At 36.7% G+C, this 17,768-nt stretch overlaps 1 protein-coding gene across 1 annotated transcript in view; it reads right to left on the bottom strand.

The window, feature by feature from the left end:
* Window positions 1–1,204: 1,204 nt before the first annotated feature.
* LOC133533270 (uncharacterized) overlaps window positions 1,205–17,768 on the bottom strand; it is a 60,456-nt gene continuing 43,892 nt past the window's right edge. Inside the window, exon 2 of the mRNA XM_061872228.1 lies at window positions 1,205–1,542. Within this exon, the coding sequence (XP_061728212.1) occupies window positions 1,421–1,542 (122 nt within the window). The 3' untranslated portion in view covers window positions 1,205–1,420. The remainder of the gene's footprint in view (window positions 1,543–17,768) is intronic.

Raw genomic sequence — 17,768 nt, 5'->3', positions numbered from 1 at the left:
ATAGAGATCACTAAAAATATCAACAACGTGAGTGCTTATTAATGCCCTTCTTGTTCTGCCAATAGTGACATATCTGATATGGCAGAAATGTCGCTGTTGACAGCTGGGGTATCAAATGGGGGATGGGGGATCGCCTTGTGTGGTAGGGCACAGCACAGCAGATGTCATTCCAGATCTAGAGCAGAGCCCAACTGGGGAAGTACCTCCACCTTACAGAAAACCGCAACCAAATAACACTTGACCCTACTCATAGTGTTGTGTTCCTGCCGGTGAGTAAGGTTGCCAGAGCTCAACGAGGGGGGTGGGGTTAGGGTCGGCAACGCGCATGTAACTCCTCTGGAGTTGCAGGTGTACATAGGCTACGGAGACTGCTTACCATCAGGCAGGCCGTATGGTTGTTTGCCACCGACGTAGTATAAAAAAAAATCCATCCTATTTCAGAATAATAAATTAAAAATCACAATCCTGGAGACATCTCTTAAGGCATTTCGGACGCTCATTGGTTTGCGTGAAATAAAAATGAGATGAAAACCATGTCAAATTATTAGAGCAGAATCGGTTTCATTTAATTTCTTTGCATGAGTTTTTGAAGTCGTTATACTTTTTGGTAGTAGCTGGATTTTACGAAAGTAAGTACATTAGCCGTTGTAAAAATTACTGAAGGAACATTTATGTTGTATTTTTGTTTAAGTTACTAAACAGGTATAGGTTATTAATGTTATTATAGATCGTGTCATTAACGATGACGCATGCCATGAATCGTATTCTCATGTTAAGGTTGTATTTGACAAATCTGCGCGTCATCGTGAATGACACTCAAAGCTAGTGACCGGTTTATAAAAAAACCGGTAAATACCGGTTTATTTCGGTCTTCCGAACTCTTATAAGAACGCGAACATTTTAAGAACTTTATTGTAACCTAAAAAAATACTGGTTTATTCGACGAGCGACGAAACGGCCGGCCGGTTTGGTGGTGTGCCATGTAAACACAGACACTGTCATAGGAAGAAACCGGTTTTTATTTTTCTAAACCGGTTAATTTTACAAGAACAACTCTCGTATAAACCGGTTAAAAGATAACGGTTTTTCGAACGAAACAGAAGTTTAAAGGTTTTACGCCAAGTACATGATAACGGTTTGGAAATTTAACCGGTTTACGAGCCTTGATGACCCTAACTATCTTAGAATTATTGTTTGCTTGTTGTTACAGCAAACAATGCTAATATTTTTGCCGACTGTATTGCTGTAAATACATGCCAAAATCAACAGCAATGCTGCAGCACTAACGCTGGTGCAGCGTGACACCGAATATAACCTTTATTAATTTTAATTCATTTAATTTCTTTCTTTATTTCAGGCCAGTTTGCCCATATATTGGTAGTTATATACAGACTAGTGTTAGTACATCTTAACCTAGGTCTCACAGCTTTTCATTTGGGGTCTTGGTACACAGGACGATGCAGACGCCCAGTGACAAAAAACTGGACAGTCCCATCTCTCCACTATATCTACAGCAAGCTCTTTTGCATTTTCCAATCTTACCTGAAACAAAACAAAATTCAATTAGGAATAATATATTGTAACCATTAAAATTTTTATTACCATGCCAAGCTGGCATTCTCGAGTCCGAGTCGAGGTCCTACAGTAAGCTCAATAAGGCTTGTGGTGTAGGTACGCAACGATATACAAATAATATATGAACACAATGCGTAGAAAACACCGATGACTCAGGGACAAATATCTGTGCATGCTCATCACACAAATAAATGCCCTTACCAGGATTTGAACCCGGCAAAAAAACATTGCTATACATACTCAATAAAACTGTCAACTCTTTACTATTAATTTTATTCCTTCAGCAATTAGGATCACCTTTACATTCCGTCTCCCAATATCTTCAAGTGGTTTGTATGTTATATTATTACGTCGGTTGAGAATACGTTTCTGCCATATCCATTTTTGAGAAAAACCGTTTTTTAACGATTTCTAAAATATCAAAAAATGTGCTATAATTCACTCTAAGCAGATTAAAAATTAACAGAAAATGATCACATAATTATTATAATAATAAAACGGATTTCATGATTACAACTATATACAAAATATTTGTATTTTGTATGGTAGATACTTTAAAAAGTAAAGTAGTATTACGTAAAGTAAAAAGTAAAGTAGTATTACGTAGTTATTTTTGGTTACATAACTAGAGACTGACGACCCCACAGTCAAACTCAATGTTGAGTTTTGCGGGGCTACGATTTTTTTTTAATACCACTGTGTTTTAATAAATAAATAAAATATATAATAATAATAATGTGCTTAAATGATAAATTAGTCCAATATACCCTAAATATAACACTTTAACGAAAAATATTTATGTTGCTTATTTCGCTCTCTTGCAAACCAATGTAAGTGGTTGCGTATCGCATTAACGTATTTTCACCCGACGATAAATGATAATACTCTTAATCTTATTACCAAAGTTGACAAGAAGCAATCAAGTCGATCCTCCTCAATACATTCCTCAATCAACCCATTTACATATAGTATAGTCAAGTTAAGAAAAAGTATGGAAGTAAGTCGTGTAGTCGTGCTTTTTTTGGATTTGTTAGATGGCGCAACTAGATTGATTCCCCCGAGTTGCACCGTTTCTATTATGTACGGAAGACCGTTAAATTTTAGGTATAAACTATAAAGTGCCGTAATTTTGGAGTAAATTAAAAGCTATTAGGTTCAAGCTAAGTAGTGTATAGAGAACACCTTGGTGCATAGTATATCTTAATTAAAAAGATGTGCAATGTATGATACGCTAAAAAAAATTTTTTTTTTCGATTGCGGCTCGAGGATAAGTCAGTCGGTTGGTGCAATCTCAACTTAAGCTTTTTAAAGCATTATAAACATTCAGTTAACTTTGCACGCCTGGGCAAATTATGGAACATGTATTTTTAATTATTTTGTACATTGTGCTTCGGGGGAAATTAAGAGAGACGTGAAAATTTTAAAAACGGTACTTATCTAAAGACACTACATTTGCACTAAATAAAAAATAGATTTTTTTCACCGGAAGTTTGTCAAAAAGTAAATAGAATTAATCGCAACGAACTGCAAGCGAAGGTGGTTGGCAGCACGTGGCGCGGGGCGCGCGGGGCGGGGAGATAGCGCAGCGCGCAGCTAGGGTTTGCAATATCCGACAACTTTTCGGATCCGGATACATAGAAATAGGATATCAAGAACGACTGTCAAACTTCAAAAGTGCGACCAAAAATGAAATGCAAGTTTGTGCGTAAATTGTCTATGTGAGATCAAAAATAGTGATGTCATGTTACAACATAATAATAATCTATCGGTGTTTGACTGCTTTATCGACTACTTATTCAAATGTGTTTGATTGTATAAAAAAATGTTATACGAGTAGGTATGAAGTCGCTTCCCTTATGGTCATATAGGGCCAAAAAAGGTGCCTATGAAACCAGCATCATATTTTAGTATGTTGTTAAGCATGTTATTCTGACTAGAAAACCATCGGGAGACAGTTTCTAACGTGGTTAAGTCACCAGTTATGACGTCATCAAAATGGCCGGTGCCGTGTTCAGAATATTGCGTATACCACAGCAAGTATATCACATGTAAGCTTGTGTGGGGTGTCATAAAAAGCAAAATTAAATGCGCTACAATATCGTTTATACATTTGACCTTGTAAATACCATAATTTGCGAGAAATTTTAAGTTTTATTGAAATATTCCCGAAAAAAAATCCGTTTTTTGTTTTCATCAACTTTACTAGTAACTTTACAGGAAGACATTGTATCAAGATATGAATGCTATATTAATAAGCTATAAAATTCCATAAAAATTTTGAAAATCGGTTTATAAACAAGCAAATTACACTATTTTTGTTCCATACCGGATGACACCACCAAGAGTCCACCAAGAGCAAGGCAAATGATGTTTAAGTAAAGGTAACTTGCTGAACGATATTTATAGTAAAGTAATATTTTCGATGAAAGTATTATTATCAAAATTAAGAATACTGAGATCGTTTTATTGTAATTTACTCCGGATCTAGCTAATTAAAGTTACACACTAATTAAACAAAAATATTTATTTTTTTACGTATTATTTTGTCCCAGAGCATGCACCTTCGCATGCGCAAAGCATAGTGTATTTAAATCCGTGTTTTACTCCCCCACACCCTGTACAGCGTTCTTTGCACTTGCAAGACAATAGCTCCTTGCAGAGGTGTACGCTGGTCCATCATTTTTCTTTCGCCAAGCCTAGTTGCAAGAATCTAGCATTTGTGGGTCGCTATTCAGGTAAATTGGTCCCAATGTGGGTCTGTTAAGCCCTTTTTATATGCTGTAGGAGAGCATCCTGTTGAAGGAATATACTCGATCGCTCTGGTTTTTCCTAAACAAGATCCTCCTCGCAGTATTTACATTACCTATTTGTGTCCCTACTGGGAAGTTATATGTAGGGTTTGCAATTAGAATATCGTCGCCGTAGAGCGAAAAGTCACCAAATCGTTCATTAGTCATTTTGAGTTATGAGGGTTTAAAAAAAAAAAATTTAATTTTTATTTTTCTGAAATTATCTTAAGATGAAATTGTAGTTTTATATGTGTTTATTCATTGGAAACTGCTATTCTTTGAGCTCAAAATGGACTTATATTATTCACACTAACGATTTAGGAGCTATAGGCGATAATTAATTTTTGCCCTTAAATATTACACCTTAATTATAACTTAGTGATTTTTTGAACGAAGTTAATGATTATTTGCCCACATTTTAGTGCGTTTATATTTGACTAAGTGAAGTTAGTGGAATTATGACTGCTATGATAAAGTGAAAATACGTGTTAATTAAAAACTACTAACTATAATATTTTTTTGGATACTGCTTAATATTTAATAATAAATAAATAATTTCTTTATTCAGACAAAGTGGTCCACATTTGTTAATTTGAGTATCTTATAAGCTATAGTTATTTACTACTTGTACAGAAAAAAACACTAAAAATAAAAATAAAATGGCTACAAAATTTTAATTTTAATAATAAACAAACCCAGAATGGGGGTTTATTAATGCGGACATCCAATGTCTTTGCAAAAGACTGTCTGGCCTATCCGCTAACATACTTAGTATGCTGTTGGGACTTCCCTGGATTCTACTTCTTATGGACATGATTCTTTTGTGCATTATGGCGTGGAAATTCTCTACGTGGGCGTCGGCAAACATGCCAGATGCGCTGCAGAATCTAGGAAGTCCCATCAGGACCCTAAACATGTTATTATAGAGGACTCGAAGCACTCAGCGTGCTCTCTGAGTATAACTAACCCACAGGCCGCTGGTGTAAAACGATTGACTGAAGGATTTAAACAAAGTTTTCTTAACTTCCCCTGTACAATGCGCGAACCTGCGAGCCAACATATTCCCCCGAACAGTCAACGCCCTACGTTCCCTATCAATATCACTATTGTCCTTTAGGTCACTAGTAATAATGTGACCTAGATATTTGAATCGATCGACTCTCTCCAGCTCCTTTTCATACAGATCAAAGATAAGGATATATCATAGTACTGGTCGTGATAATTTGCCTGCCGAACTAATTTGACTTGGTTGTGTGTCTCGCTCCCTGTACGCTCTCCTTCAGCGTTCTTGGACCTCGGTGCCCTCGGGCACGGTGCCACAGGACATGAGGGATGCAGACATCGTCACTCTATACAAAGGAAAAGGAGATCGCGGGGACTGCAATAATTATAGAGGCATATCCCTACTGAGTATTGCTGGTAAAGCTTTTGCAAAGGTGGTTTTATTAAAGCTTGAAGCCTTAGCGATGCGTATTTACCCTGAAACTCAGTGCGGATTTCGCGGTGGACGGTCGACAAGCGACATGATATTCACTCTTCGTCAGCTTCAGGAGAAGTGCCGCGAACATCGTGTCCCATTTTACATGGCCTTTGTAGATTTGAACAAGGCATTCGACACAGTGAGTCGAAATGGTCTTTACGAAGTGTTGTGTAAGGTCGGATGTCCGCCTACTCTACTTTCTATAGTGAAATATTTTCACGAAAACATGCGTGCTACGGTAGTGTTCGATGGTGAAACGTCGGAAACCTTCGGCGTCAACCGCGGTGTAAGGCAGGACTGTGTGCTGGCACCAACTCTCTTTGATATATTTCATTCAGGGATTTTCATTTGGCATTCAGGGATTGCGACGTCGGAGTGCATCTGCATACCAGAAAGGATGGCCGACTTTTCAATATCAACTGTTTAAAGTCAACTACAAGACGTGATGATCTATTTGCCAGAGAACTTTTGTATGCAGATGACGCTGCACTTGTTGCCGACTCAGAGGGGGATCTTCAGGTGCTAATTGATAAGTTTAGCCAGGCTTGCCACTTATTTCCATGAGTGTCAATGCCAAGAAAACAGTGGTTATGGTGCAGGGCACAGATAGGAAGCCTAGCTTTCTGCTTAATGGTTCTGCTTTGCAAGTGGTTGATCATTTTTGCTACCTCGGTTCCACAACAACATCTACGCTTTCTAGCGGCAAGGAAATAGCTTCTCGAATAGGCAAAGCCTCGTGTACATTTGGACGTCTTCACACTCGCGTTTGGAGAAATGATAAGCTCGCCATAGCCACCAAAGTCCTCGTATACCAGTCGTGCGTACTCAGTACGCTTTTATACGCTTCGGAAACGTGGACTACTTACTCTAAACAAAAGCGCCAGTTAAACGCTTTTCATATGCGTTGCCCGAGACTAATATTGGTAATGACCTGGAAGGATAAGATGACAAATGAAGCAGTTCTTGCAAAGTCAGGCATCACCAGCATTACGGCGATGCTCAAACAGAAGAGACTGCGTTGGCTCGGTCATGTACACCGTATGGATCCAGAAAGGGTGCCACGCCAAGTGCTAATGGGTCAGATAGCAAATAATGCGAAAAGACCCAGTGGGGCGCCCGATGTTAAGATTTAGAGACTCCTGCAAGCGTGACATGGAATGTTTTGGCATCGATACCGGCGACTGGGAAGAACGTGCTGCATTGAGACCCGAGTGGCGTAGAGACCTATGCGTGGGAGTGAAGAAGCACGACGACGTGTGGCTGGAAAACTTGAGGCATAAAAGGAACAGGCGTCGCGCTCGTTTAGTGGTCTCATATCTAGAGGCACAACATACACATACATGCGACTTATGCGGCAAGAAGTGCCGTGCAGAAAATAGTAACTACACGTATCACTGTCGGCTCATACGCCACAGCGCAGCGGTCGGTATCGGTTGCGGGGGCCTGCGGCACTGGGCGAAAAGTCACTAACTTGCGAGCGAATTTTAATCAAATCACGTCGGCGTACAGTACAGTCTTTATTGTAAAATTAATTAAATATGATTAGTTATTGTATTGTATATTTGTTTGTAGGGTAAAACTCATTAAAACTGTTTAATTAATTATCGCTTTGGTTAAATGATGTACATTGCCTTGAATAAAAAATAACTAAATAGAGTTAGTTAATTTTCGCTTTCACACTTTTGACATAACCGGTATTTAAAAAGTAACTAAGTAAATTAAGTGACTTTTTGAATGAGGTTCTTCGTGGTTAAATAGTTTAGTAATACTTAGGGAAAAAATAACTAAATTGACTTAGGTACGCTCATAAATAAGTTACAAGAAGTTTAAAAATGTATAACGGAATTAGGTATTTTTCGACTATAATATTGAATCCGAAGTGAGTTTTTAGTTACTTATTTAACTTTGTAAAATTGAAACTATGATAGCTATTGCTACCGCAATAAGACTGAAATTTGGAGAAAAAAAATGCGATTTTGATGACATATATAAGTCAATTTTGGCCATTTTGTGATTTGGTGACTTTTCGCTCTACGGCGACGATATTGTGATATTCTAATTATTTGAATATCCACCAAAATAAATATCCGAATAAACTAATTTAAATAACACAGAAATAACGTTTTTAACTATGTTTTAATACAATGATATCACCCCAACTAATTTTAAATGATTACTTGATTACTATAATAGCTAACATAATGTTATCTCTAAAACCGTACTTTATAAGGAGGGTTTATATCTGGATTAGCTGGTGCATAGTTGGAAATACATCCAATGCCTCACCTCGTGTTCATTCGTCATGAAATACTAACTATGAAAGCACTACTTACTTACTTCACTGGATCAGTGACCCAAAAAGAATCTTGGCCTTTGATACAAGAACAACGTCACTCTGCTCTATTCTGCACCACTCCACGCTAGTTGGATACTCCGAGGGCGTTTTAGGGCTACATCGCTCCTGCGGTATATCTTTTCACAGCCCGATTCTCTCCCGTCCACTCCAAGTGACCAAGCCTGCGAAGTCGTGCGGCTATAATCTCGCTAATTATATTGGGTGCCGCAACTAGCTACTCTAGCTCCCTATTTTTCCTACGCTTTCATCTTCTCTATCTTCATCTCTGATAGGTCCCAGAATATTCCGCCAGAATTTCGTCTTCTTCACTAAGAACTTGTTCTTTTTTTTTCTGATTCAGAGTCCAAGTGTAATACTTACCGATGTCATTCATCAAAATCTAATTATTGTCTTATAGACTTGAATCATGGACAGTCTACTGATCAGCTTGGACACTAGAACTCGGCGAAGCGCTGCTGAGCATCTTAGGGCATTTTGGATTCGAACATCTATCTCCTCTTCCCGATTACTTTAGGTAGGTCTTTTCTTTTCGATCTGCGGTGGCAGCATGGTTCTATTTTTATCACTTGTCACTATGCCCTTCATGACAAATGATAAAGAGCCGACCATCTTAGCCCTATTCATTTGGAGATATTCTAGTGGTTGATTATCAGGCCAATTTTCGCTCCTTCCTACTCTACTATCCTAGCCTTGGCCTCCAGGTCGCTTTTGTTTTGAGCCTATAGCCCCAAGTCATCAGGATATCCAATGATCTAATGTTTGCATTAAGCAACATTCGCATTCATTGTATAAAGTTACTGCGTGACACCTGTATGTACCTATCAAAATTGATGTGCTGTTAGTATTCGAATTGATTAAATATATGAAAATACTATATTTCAATGACAAAATGGTATGAAATTATTCATAAATTTCATTAGAAAATTGTTCCGGTTATAGGTCAATAACCATATTTAACGGATCCGTAATATCCGGATCTTATGACCCGATATCCGGATATTTCGGATATCCGGATCTCAAACCCTACGCGCAGCGATTGTTCCGAGACAGTTTGTTTGACACTTTTGACGGGCAACCTTCTCTTGCCACTAATCACGCGCTTGTCGCTTCTGTGTATTTATTGGTCTACGTTTTTGGTACTTGATTACAAATTGCATGTTCCGTATAAAAATGCCAATTTTTTATGGAGTGCGAATGTAAACAAAATCAAATGAATATGATTGCATCAATTTCCAATAGTATTAAAATTTCCCCCGAAGTACAACGACAGTAAAACATGAAAAACTACTTTCCGGGTGTCGCACCATGGTGCGAATTTGACATTGGATTTAGATAATTTTTCTAATTATTTACTCAATTTGCACCGAGTACATTACTTTCCCCAGACCCGCAATGGCCAAAATAGATTTTTTTAATGTTGTATTTTTTTTTACCTGTTCCGTAGCTTAAATTAACATAAATAACACGTGCGAATTTAGATATAAGTGTTGTAAAACGTACGCCAAATTACACCGAGTACACCTTTTTTCTCTTCTTAGTTATAACCATTACATTATTTTCAGCCGATTTCACCCCTTTCCGGGGGGGTGAATTTAGTAACGATTGTATAAAGTTCGATTTTTAGCCCATACAAAACAATCCGTAGTGATTTTATTAGTCCTTAGAATTAGTTCCGGACTTTAGTGAAATTTGAGTTAATTTGACCGTACTAATATCAATTTCCACCAAACACAAGATGTCGGCCGTTCACAAAGACCCTTTCACTGTATAACGGTGTAATTCCGATCTCTTATTTATTATGTAGGAAAAACTTGTAGGATATAACAACTGGTGACGCCTTGTCTGTAATTTTTTGTACAATAATACAGTCTGCCGATTTTTGCGGGGAGTTCTGGTTTAGATAAGTTCGCATTTAGATATCGTTTGTATGTAGTATAATTGACAGAAGCAGCTCGATTCGGGCAACCAATGTCACTTAGACGTTAGAAATATCGTAGATACCTAGATCTTATTGGGTTCAAAGCGGAATCGAAATAAACGTCAATTTTGACATGTCGTCTACTTATCGATCTTTTAAAGATCTTTCCAAGGTCTTAAACGTGCCTTAATCATTCTTTGAAACGGGCCGTAAGATTGATAAACCATTAATTTCCACGGATTTTACGTGTAAAATAAAGAAAAAATGAACAACAAGAGTAACACTATAACACAAAAACCGGCCAAGAGCATGTCGGGCCACGCTCAGTGTAGGGTTCCGTAGTTACTCTTCCGTCACAATAAGCTAAACTGGAGCTTAAAGTATAGTAAATTGTTAACCAAGGGATGAAACGGTACCTTTCACCCGAGTTAAACAAATAGGCAAATTTGCATAATCAGTACCTAATTAAAGTAAGTCTTTTTACTATGAAGGGAAAACTTTTTGAACAGCTAAACTGATCATGTCCGCTATAGTTTTCATTTAATGTCTTTCTTAAGCTCTACTTCCACGACTTTTTTCATATTTTTTGGACCTATGGTTCAAAAGTTAGAGGGGGGGGGACACATTTTTTTTTCTTTCGGAGCGATTATCTCCGAATATATTCACTTTATCAAAAAATGTTTTATGAAAACTCCTATTAGTTCTGAAAGACCTTTCCAACGATACCCCACACTCTAGGGTTGAAGCGAAAAAAAAAATTCACCCCCACTTTACGTGTAGGGGAGGTACCCTAAAAAAAATTAAATTTTTAGATTTTATTGTACGACTTTGTCGGCTTTATTGATTTATATATACATGCCAAATTTCAGCTTTCTAGCACTATCGACCACGGAGTAAAGCCTCGGACAGACAGACAGACAGACAGACAGACGGACATGGCGAAACTATAAAGGTAGTTGACTACGGAACCCTAAAAAGCATAAATGAGAGGTAGGTTGCTGTGTGCAGCAAAACAAAAAGGTTCAGAGGGCGTACTGCGAACACCGAAGTTCACTTTCGGGTATATTTCTCGCTCACTGCAATTAAGGCGTAGTTAGAGTGACAGAGATAGTTGCTCGAAATTTATCAACTTTCATTTTCGCGGTTGTTGTTTTCCCAACGAAAAAAAAGCTCAGCTTTTCGCGATTTCGGGGTTGGTGCCATAGTAAAAGTTGCTCAGTATGACCTATATATTCACCCCGTAAATTATTGCAGGTAACTAAATAAACAGTCTGTATTCTAAATCATAATTAAGCCGTGAGAATTAACTAACTGATATAGTAAAAGAAAGGACAAATCAATCTTACAGGCCTTTTCGAACGATCATAAGCTACAGATTTAAGTAAATAAATTTCTATACGAACAATACCTATCGAAATAAAATCATTCAAATATAATTCTGATGTCAGTGTACGTTCGAAAATACCTGTTCAGTTCAGTTCAATTCAAATATACTTTATTCATGTAGGCCTAGCAACAAGCACTTATGAATAGTAAGACAGTATTACATATAATAAGCTAGTTATCAATTTATTGATGTTAATATTATTCCATAATACTACTGAATTAATATACAGATCAAATTTAATACTAAGAATTTCACGAAGCATCGTCAAACATAAACAAAACAATTGTATAAAAAATACTAGACTAGAATATTTCTGGAATAAATTCTAAATATCAAACAAATAAAAAAACTGTTAAAAAAAGAACACTAAGCACGAGGAATTTCGTACATTAACCCGCTTTTAATTATATGGCTGTCCCGCCCAAGATGCTGACGGTCAATAACACTGCACGAAATGTTAAGAGGCTGTCAACACCCAATGTCCTTGAAATTGATGTTACTTAAACAGTTTTTTAAGAAAGACTATTTGTTTTAGTCAAGTAAGAAAAATATATGTTCATATTAATTATATTTCAAAGACCGTGGTCGTACTCGATACACGATTGAACGAAATCGGCTCGATAGAAAATAATTGCAAAGATTGGTCTTAAAATCACAATTAAACGGTTTTATGTCTTTATTGTTTTGACTTATGGGTCTGCAATTAAAATCACAATTTCAAAACATTTATATCTAAACTGTGGTCGAGTTAAATATTACACTAATAATCCACTTTTTTTTATTTAAATATTTTTCTTATTATTCCCTTGCCCAGGCCCAGTAACATGCGACAGTGCTATCTCATTTACTCCGATACAAATAGACAGTGTGCGCGCTTTAGGTATTGACAGCCTCTTAAAGACGCTATCCGCAGTTAGTTCCAATTTTTATCACCTTATGCACTGGGATCGCTTTAATTACCCCCACCATGCACTTCGCACGTAGCCAATACAGCTTTGCCTGTGCAGTTGAACTGTACAGGCAAAATTGCGCAGGCATAACCGCGTGTGTAGCCAGCTTAAAGTAATCGAACCTTTAAATAATGGTATTCTCAATTACATCGGATCCGTATTTGCTTTCAGATATCCATTTAAACTGCTTTATATTGTAAGGCGTATATGATTAGGAAAGTCACGTCTGATACGCTCTTATTCTACAAACAACTATAACCATCAGAATCAATAGGTCGTATGTAAGTATAAACTGCATTGCATAGAAGTCCAAATGATTCTTAGTTGATAGAAATTGGTATTGGTTTTCCTTCCGGCCTTTGGCGGATTTAAATTATTTCTAACCTCTAACGTAAGACGAGAAACCGTATGAATATATACGGCCCGATTCGAAGAATGATTAAGACACGTTTAAGATCTTGGAAAGATCATTAAAAGATCGATAATTAAACGACATGTCAAAATTGACGTTTATATCGATTCCGCTGTGATCCCTTCGATCAATAAATTTATTGATCGAAGTGTGATCCCAATAAAATCTATCTACGATATTTCTAACGTCAAAGTTACATTGGTTGCCCGAATCGAGCTGCTTCTGTCAATTATACGACATACAAACGATATCTAAATGAGAACTTATCTAAACCAGAACTTATCGTTATCGTATGTCATTCTTCGAATCGGGCCGTTTGTCGACTCTGGGAACGAGACAAAGATTATCACGTTTCACGATACGCTTAGGAATTTTATGATCGGCTTATCTTAATTAATTAATGCCGTCGACATAATTATAAACTAGGTTTTTGTTCCTTCGACATTGCAACGATGCGTGTTATTTAGTAAATCAGTCAGAGTCCGAATGAGTGCTTCTCATCCGTTAAACACTCTACTTTTCATTTCGGTGGCAAACAAGCATACGGGCCGCCTGATGGTAAGCAGTTTCCGTAGCCTATGTACGCCTGTTAACAATACTGCACCTCGTGAAAACTGTCACTAGTTTTTATAACTTTTAACAGTAGAACACGTTTTCACCAAGGCATTTAGTATTTAAAAGGAAAATATATATAGCAAAATAATTCCTAGTTCATATATATGTATAACATTAAAAAAATACACTAGCTGCATTTTGCACCAAAGTTTATTAATTACTTGCCCGACTATCACAAGGAGGATAATGTTTTTAGTACTAACGTTTGTTTGCAGACATTCCTAATTTCGTCGCGAAAGTGGCTGCATTTAGGATAAAACCTCAGATCATAGAAAGTACTAGATGGCTGACGGAGGCGTGGCGCGTGTCGCCGCGACATGGCCACATCGTGGCCATACCGGCCCGCCATAAGACAGTAGCAAATTAGCTGTCATTGAACAATGTGCGCGTCAATTTTATTGAAATGCCGAATTATAGCGTTATTTTGTGTCGAAATAGGAGTGCATCCAAAAACTATAAGTTACATACCACATGTGAGTACATTTTTTTCACGTATTAGTCAATAAAACCACACATTTTAACAAATAAATCCAGTGACATATGATTTTTCTGAGTCAGACCATGTCGTCATTCAAACGCGTGGCAATGTGTCTATGCATTCTACATTGACGCTTTGGCATGGAAAACTATTTGTAGTGTCCTAAGCAACGGCGCAATGCATTAAACCGCTAACGATATTCACAGGGGCATTATTGTTTCTTGGTACGACCGCCAACCGCTGCCTTCACTGACGCCGCGAAATAGAGTGGTGCTCGTGCATATAATTGATCTTTGAGCGTTATCGATAAAAATGTTTGGATATAGTGTGTATCAAAGTAATAATTTTTCAAGTAAAATTTAACAATTATTTTATATGCACCTAATGTTTAATTTAATACTTATTAATTTGGATTAAAAATCGAATAGGTACGCCAAAAAATAAACTGATTTAATTAAGTACAATTTATTTATAACATTATAGTTTATACCTATAAGTATATTTTATTTGAAGCGCTGGTGGCCTAGCGGTAAGAGCGTGCGACTTGCAATCCAGAGGTCGCGGGTTCAAACCCCGGCTCGTACCAATGAGTTTTTCGGAACTTATGTACGAAATATCATTTGATATTTACCAGTCGCTTTTCGGTGAAGGAAAACATCGTGAGGAAACCGGACGAATCCCCACAAAGCCTAGTTTTACCCTCTGGGTTGGAAGGTCAGATGGCAGTCGCTTTCGTAAAAACTAGTGCCTACGCCAAATCTTGGGATTAGTTGTCAAGCGGACCCTAGGCTCCCATGAGCCGTGGCAATATGCCGGGACAACGCAAGGAAGAAGGAAGTATATTTTATTCAGGTTCTTAGCAACGATTCGAATAACTGCACTAGGTATAATCAAATATGTTCATGATTGCAATTTTTTTCAGTTTCCCGAAAAATCCGAGTATTAAAGAAAAATGGATAAATGCTACATGTAGAGGCCCTAACTGGTTTCCAAGCGAGAAAAGTGTTATTTGTTTGGATCATTTTCATTTATATAACGATAGAATATAAATATGTTTAAAACATACTTAGTCGATCCAAAAGTTCTATCAGAAAGATTTTTACTGATAATTATTCGTACATATGATTTAAAAGCTTATTTTAATGGTGCATTATACTTACAATATAATTTACTATAACTTGCTTTCGCAGTTCTTCATAACTCTATGTAACATGCTGGAATTGCTTTCAATTGGTGACGAAATATGCTATAATAAACTGAAACTATTTTTTTTTTTAATGAAACACTGATTTTTACTCCGTTTTGTGAAGTAGAATCCAGACGAGCGCTCGCGTCTAACGACAATCCCAAAGTAAACAATTTAAACAAACATTACATCAAATAATGACTAAAATTTAAACCAATTTGATTAGTTTAGCATAAACAAGTTTTCGCATCATGGTACATTTTTTTTTTTAATTAAAAGCTTTGTATTACATTTTATCAGTAAAAACCTTTGTGAGAGAACTTATGGATTAACTAATATACCTTACACGTACCTTAAAATTCTTAGCTAGCAAATAAGGTCAAAAATTTAAAGGAATATAAATTAAATCTATGGCAATTATTACTTAAAACAAAAATTTCAAAACTCTTAAGGTCATGTTCAGAATATGTAAAATATCGATAGTTCTATCGAATTGTCCTCACTCTAGTGCCGCCGCTCTAGGCTCCTACACCGCGCGGTTTGGCCAATCACAGCGCGTGAGTTGGTTGTCTGGCCACGCCTTTAATGATGTAGTGGGGGACAGTTGGAGACAGCGAGACTCGTTGAAATTATGCTTCGTTATAAATCTCCTTACTTCTTATATCTATGGATAAAACGTGTTAGTTTAGGCAAATACTATTTATTTTATTCTATTTTTAGTATTTGTTGTTATAGCGGCAAAAAAAATACATAATCTGTAGAAATTTCAACTGGCTAACTATCACAGTTCAGGAGATACAGCCTGGTGACAGACGGACGGACAGCGGAGTCTCAGTAATAGGGTCCCGTTTGACCCTTTGGGTACGGAAACCTAAAAAACTAAACTCTGCATCTTTAGGTATTGAAATAAAAGTAAGCAAAATCTACCCTCAAATAACCTTAAGCCTATTGAGGGTAGATGAAAACATTACATTTTGTAGGTTAAAGTCAGGTCGCTCAGTGACAGATCCAGGCGGTTTGGTATTTATTTGGTTAACCAATAAATGTTATAACTACTTTTTACTTTTGTTTACTTTTATTTAAATACCTAAAGATACAGAGTATAACTATTATATGTCCTTCCCTGGGCCTGAAACTAACTCCATACCAAATTTCGATTGGTTCAGCAGTTTAGTAGTTTTTGACGACCGGTTTGGCCTAGTGACCCTGCCTACGAAGCTGATGGTCCCGGGTTCAAATCCCGTTAAGGGCATTTATTCGTGTGATGAGCATGGATATTCGTTCCTGAGTCATGGGTGTTTTCTATGTATTTAAGTATTTATAAATATTTATATATTATATACATCGTTGTCAACTCAAGCATTATTGAACTTACTGTGGGACTTAGTCTATTTGTGTAATAATGTCCTATAATATTTATTATTATTATTATTTATTTATTTAAGCGTGAACATACAGAAAGACATACTTATTTTCCTATTTATATTAGTTGGGATAATATGGATAAAATACTTAATTTTTTCTTGTTGTTATGGTCGCTTTAGAAGTGGCTTTTAACTTACTGTAGATATTAAAAAGCCTGAATAAATATATGTAAAGTATTAGTAAGCTACCAACTCTTCGAACACCAGTTACGTCAACCAGACGCTTAGCGATTTCTGCAAAAAACTTGTGCGCGCTGGGACCCCATGGAGGCATGGACCTAGAGTTTCTACGCCAGTGGTGCCTGCTTCCTCGCACAACGTATCAGTATTGCGATACAACGTAGAAATGCTGCCTGTATCCTTGGTACAATGCCTCAAGGGCCTCTTCAGATTTAACCTAGTTATAATACTCTGTATATATTCATTATGTATATTGTTAATGCAAATTATTATTTATTTACTTATTCAAGTAATCCCAGCAGAATACTACACTTTATTACAAAACTATCGTTAAACCAGTAAGGTTTGTCTCGATACTCAATCCGCAGTAAGTTTAAAATAAAAATGTCATTATTTTAGGTAGTAACTAAGTACCTAATATTAGCAATTTAGCCAAGTAGTTCTTAGAAATACTAATTAATCTGTTCCTACAACCCACCTATTAAAAATGGATTCTATACTTTTCAAACCACTCTATACGTCGTTTTCCCAAAGTTGAACAAAATATTAATCGTTTAAGAATTTTATTACCCTAAAATGATTTGCAGATTTCATTCAAATTTTCTCTGAAAACGTTTAAGCCGAGTGTAATATTATATTTTTAAACCACTTCACGAATATTTTTCGAGCCGTTTTTCCTTAAATTGTTCTTAATTAAAAATCTGACTTCCGTGAGCCTGGGCTGATTGTATACTTTGATTTTAATTCGTTTAATATTTGTTTACCTAAAATAAACTTGGCACGTCTAATTATGAAAGCTGGTTAGAAAGGTTTTATTTATTTTCGGGCCTGTTTCACAATGTCCAAGTAAAGTATTGGATAAATGTATAGCTAATTAACTAACAAATAATTAATACATGTAACGTACTAAGCCGCCAGCTCTTCGGTCACCAGTTACGTCAACCAGATGGTTCGCGATTTCTGCAAAAAAACTCGTGCGCGCTGGGACCCCATGGATCTAGAGTTTCAACGCCAGAGC

This window comes from Cydia pomonella, unplaced genomic scaffold (assembly GCF_033807575.1).
Source record: "Cydia pomonella isolate Wapato2018A unplaced genomic scaffold, ilCydPomo1 PGA_scaffold_146, whole genome shotgun sequence".
Taxonomy (NCBI): domain Eukaryota; kingdom Metazoa; phylum Arthropoda; class Insecta; order Lepidoptera; family Tortricidae; genus Cydia; species Cydia pomonella.
Note: the sequence above shows the minus strand (reverse complement) of the source record. Positions and strands in the feature narration are given on the sequence as shown.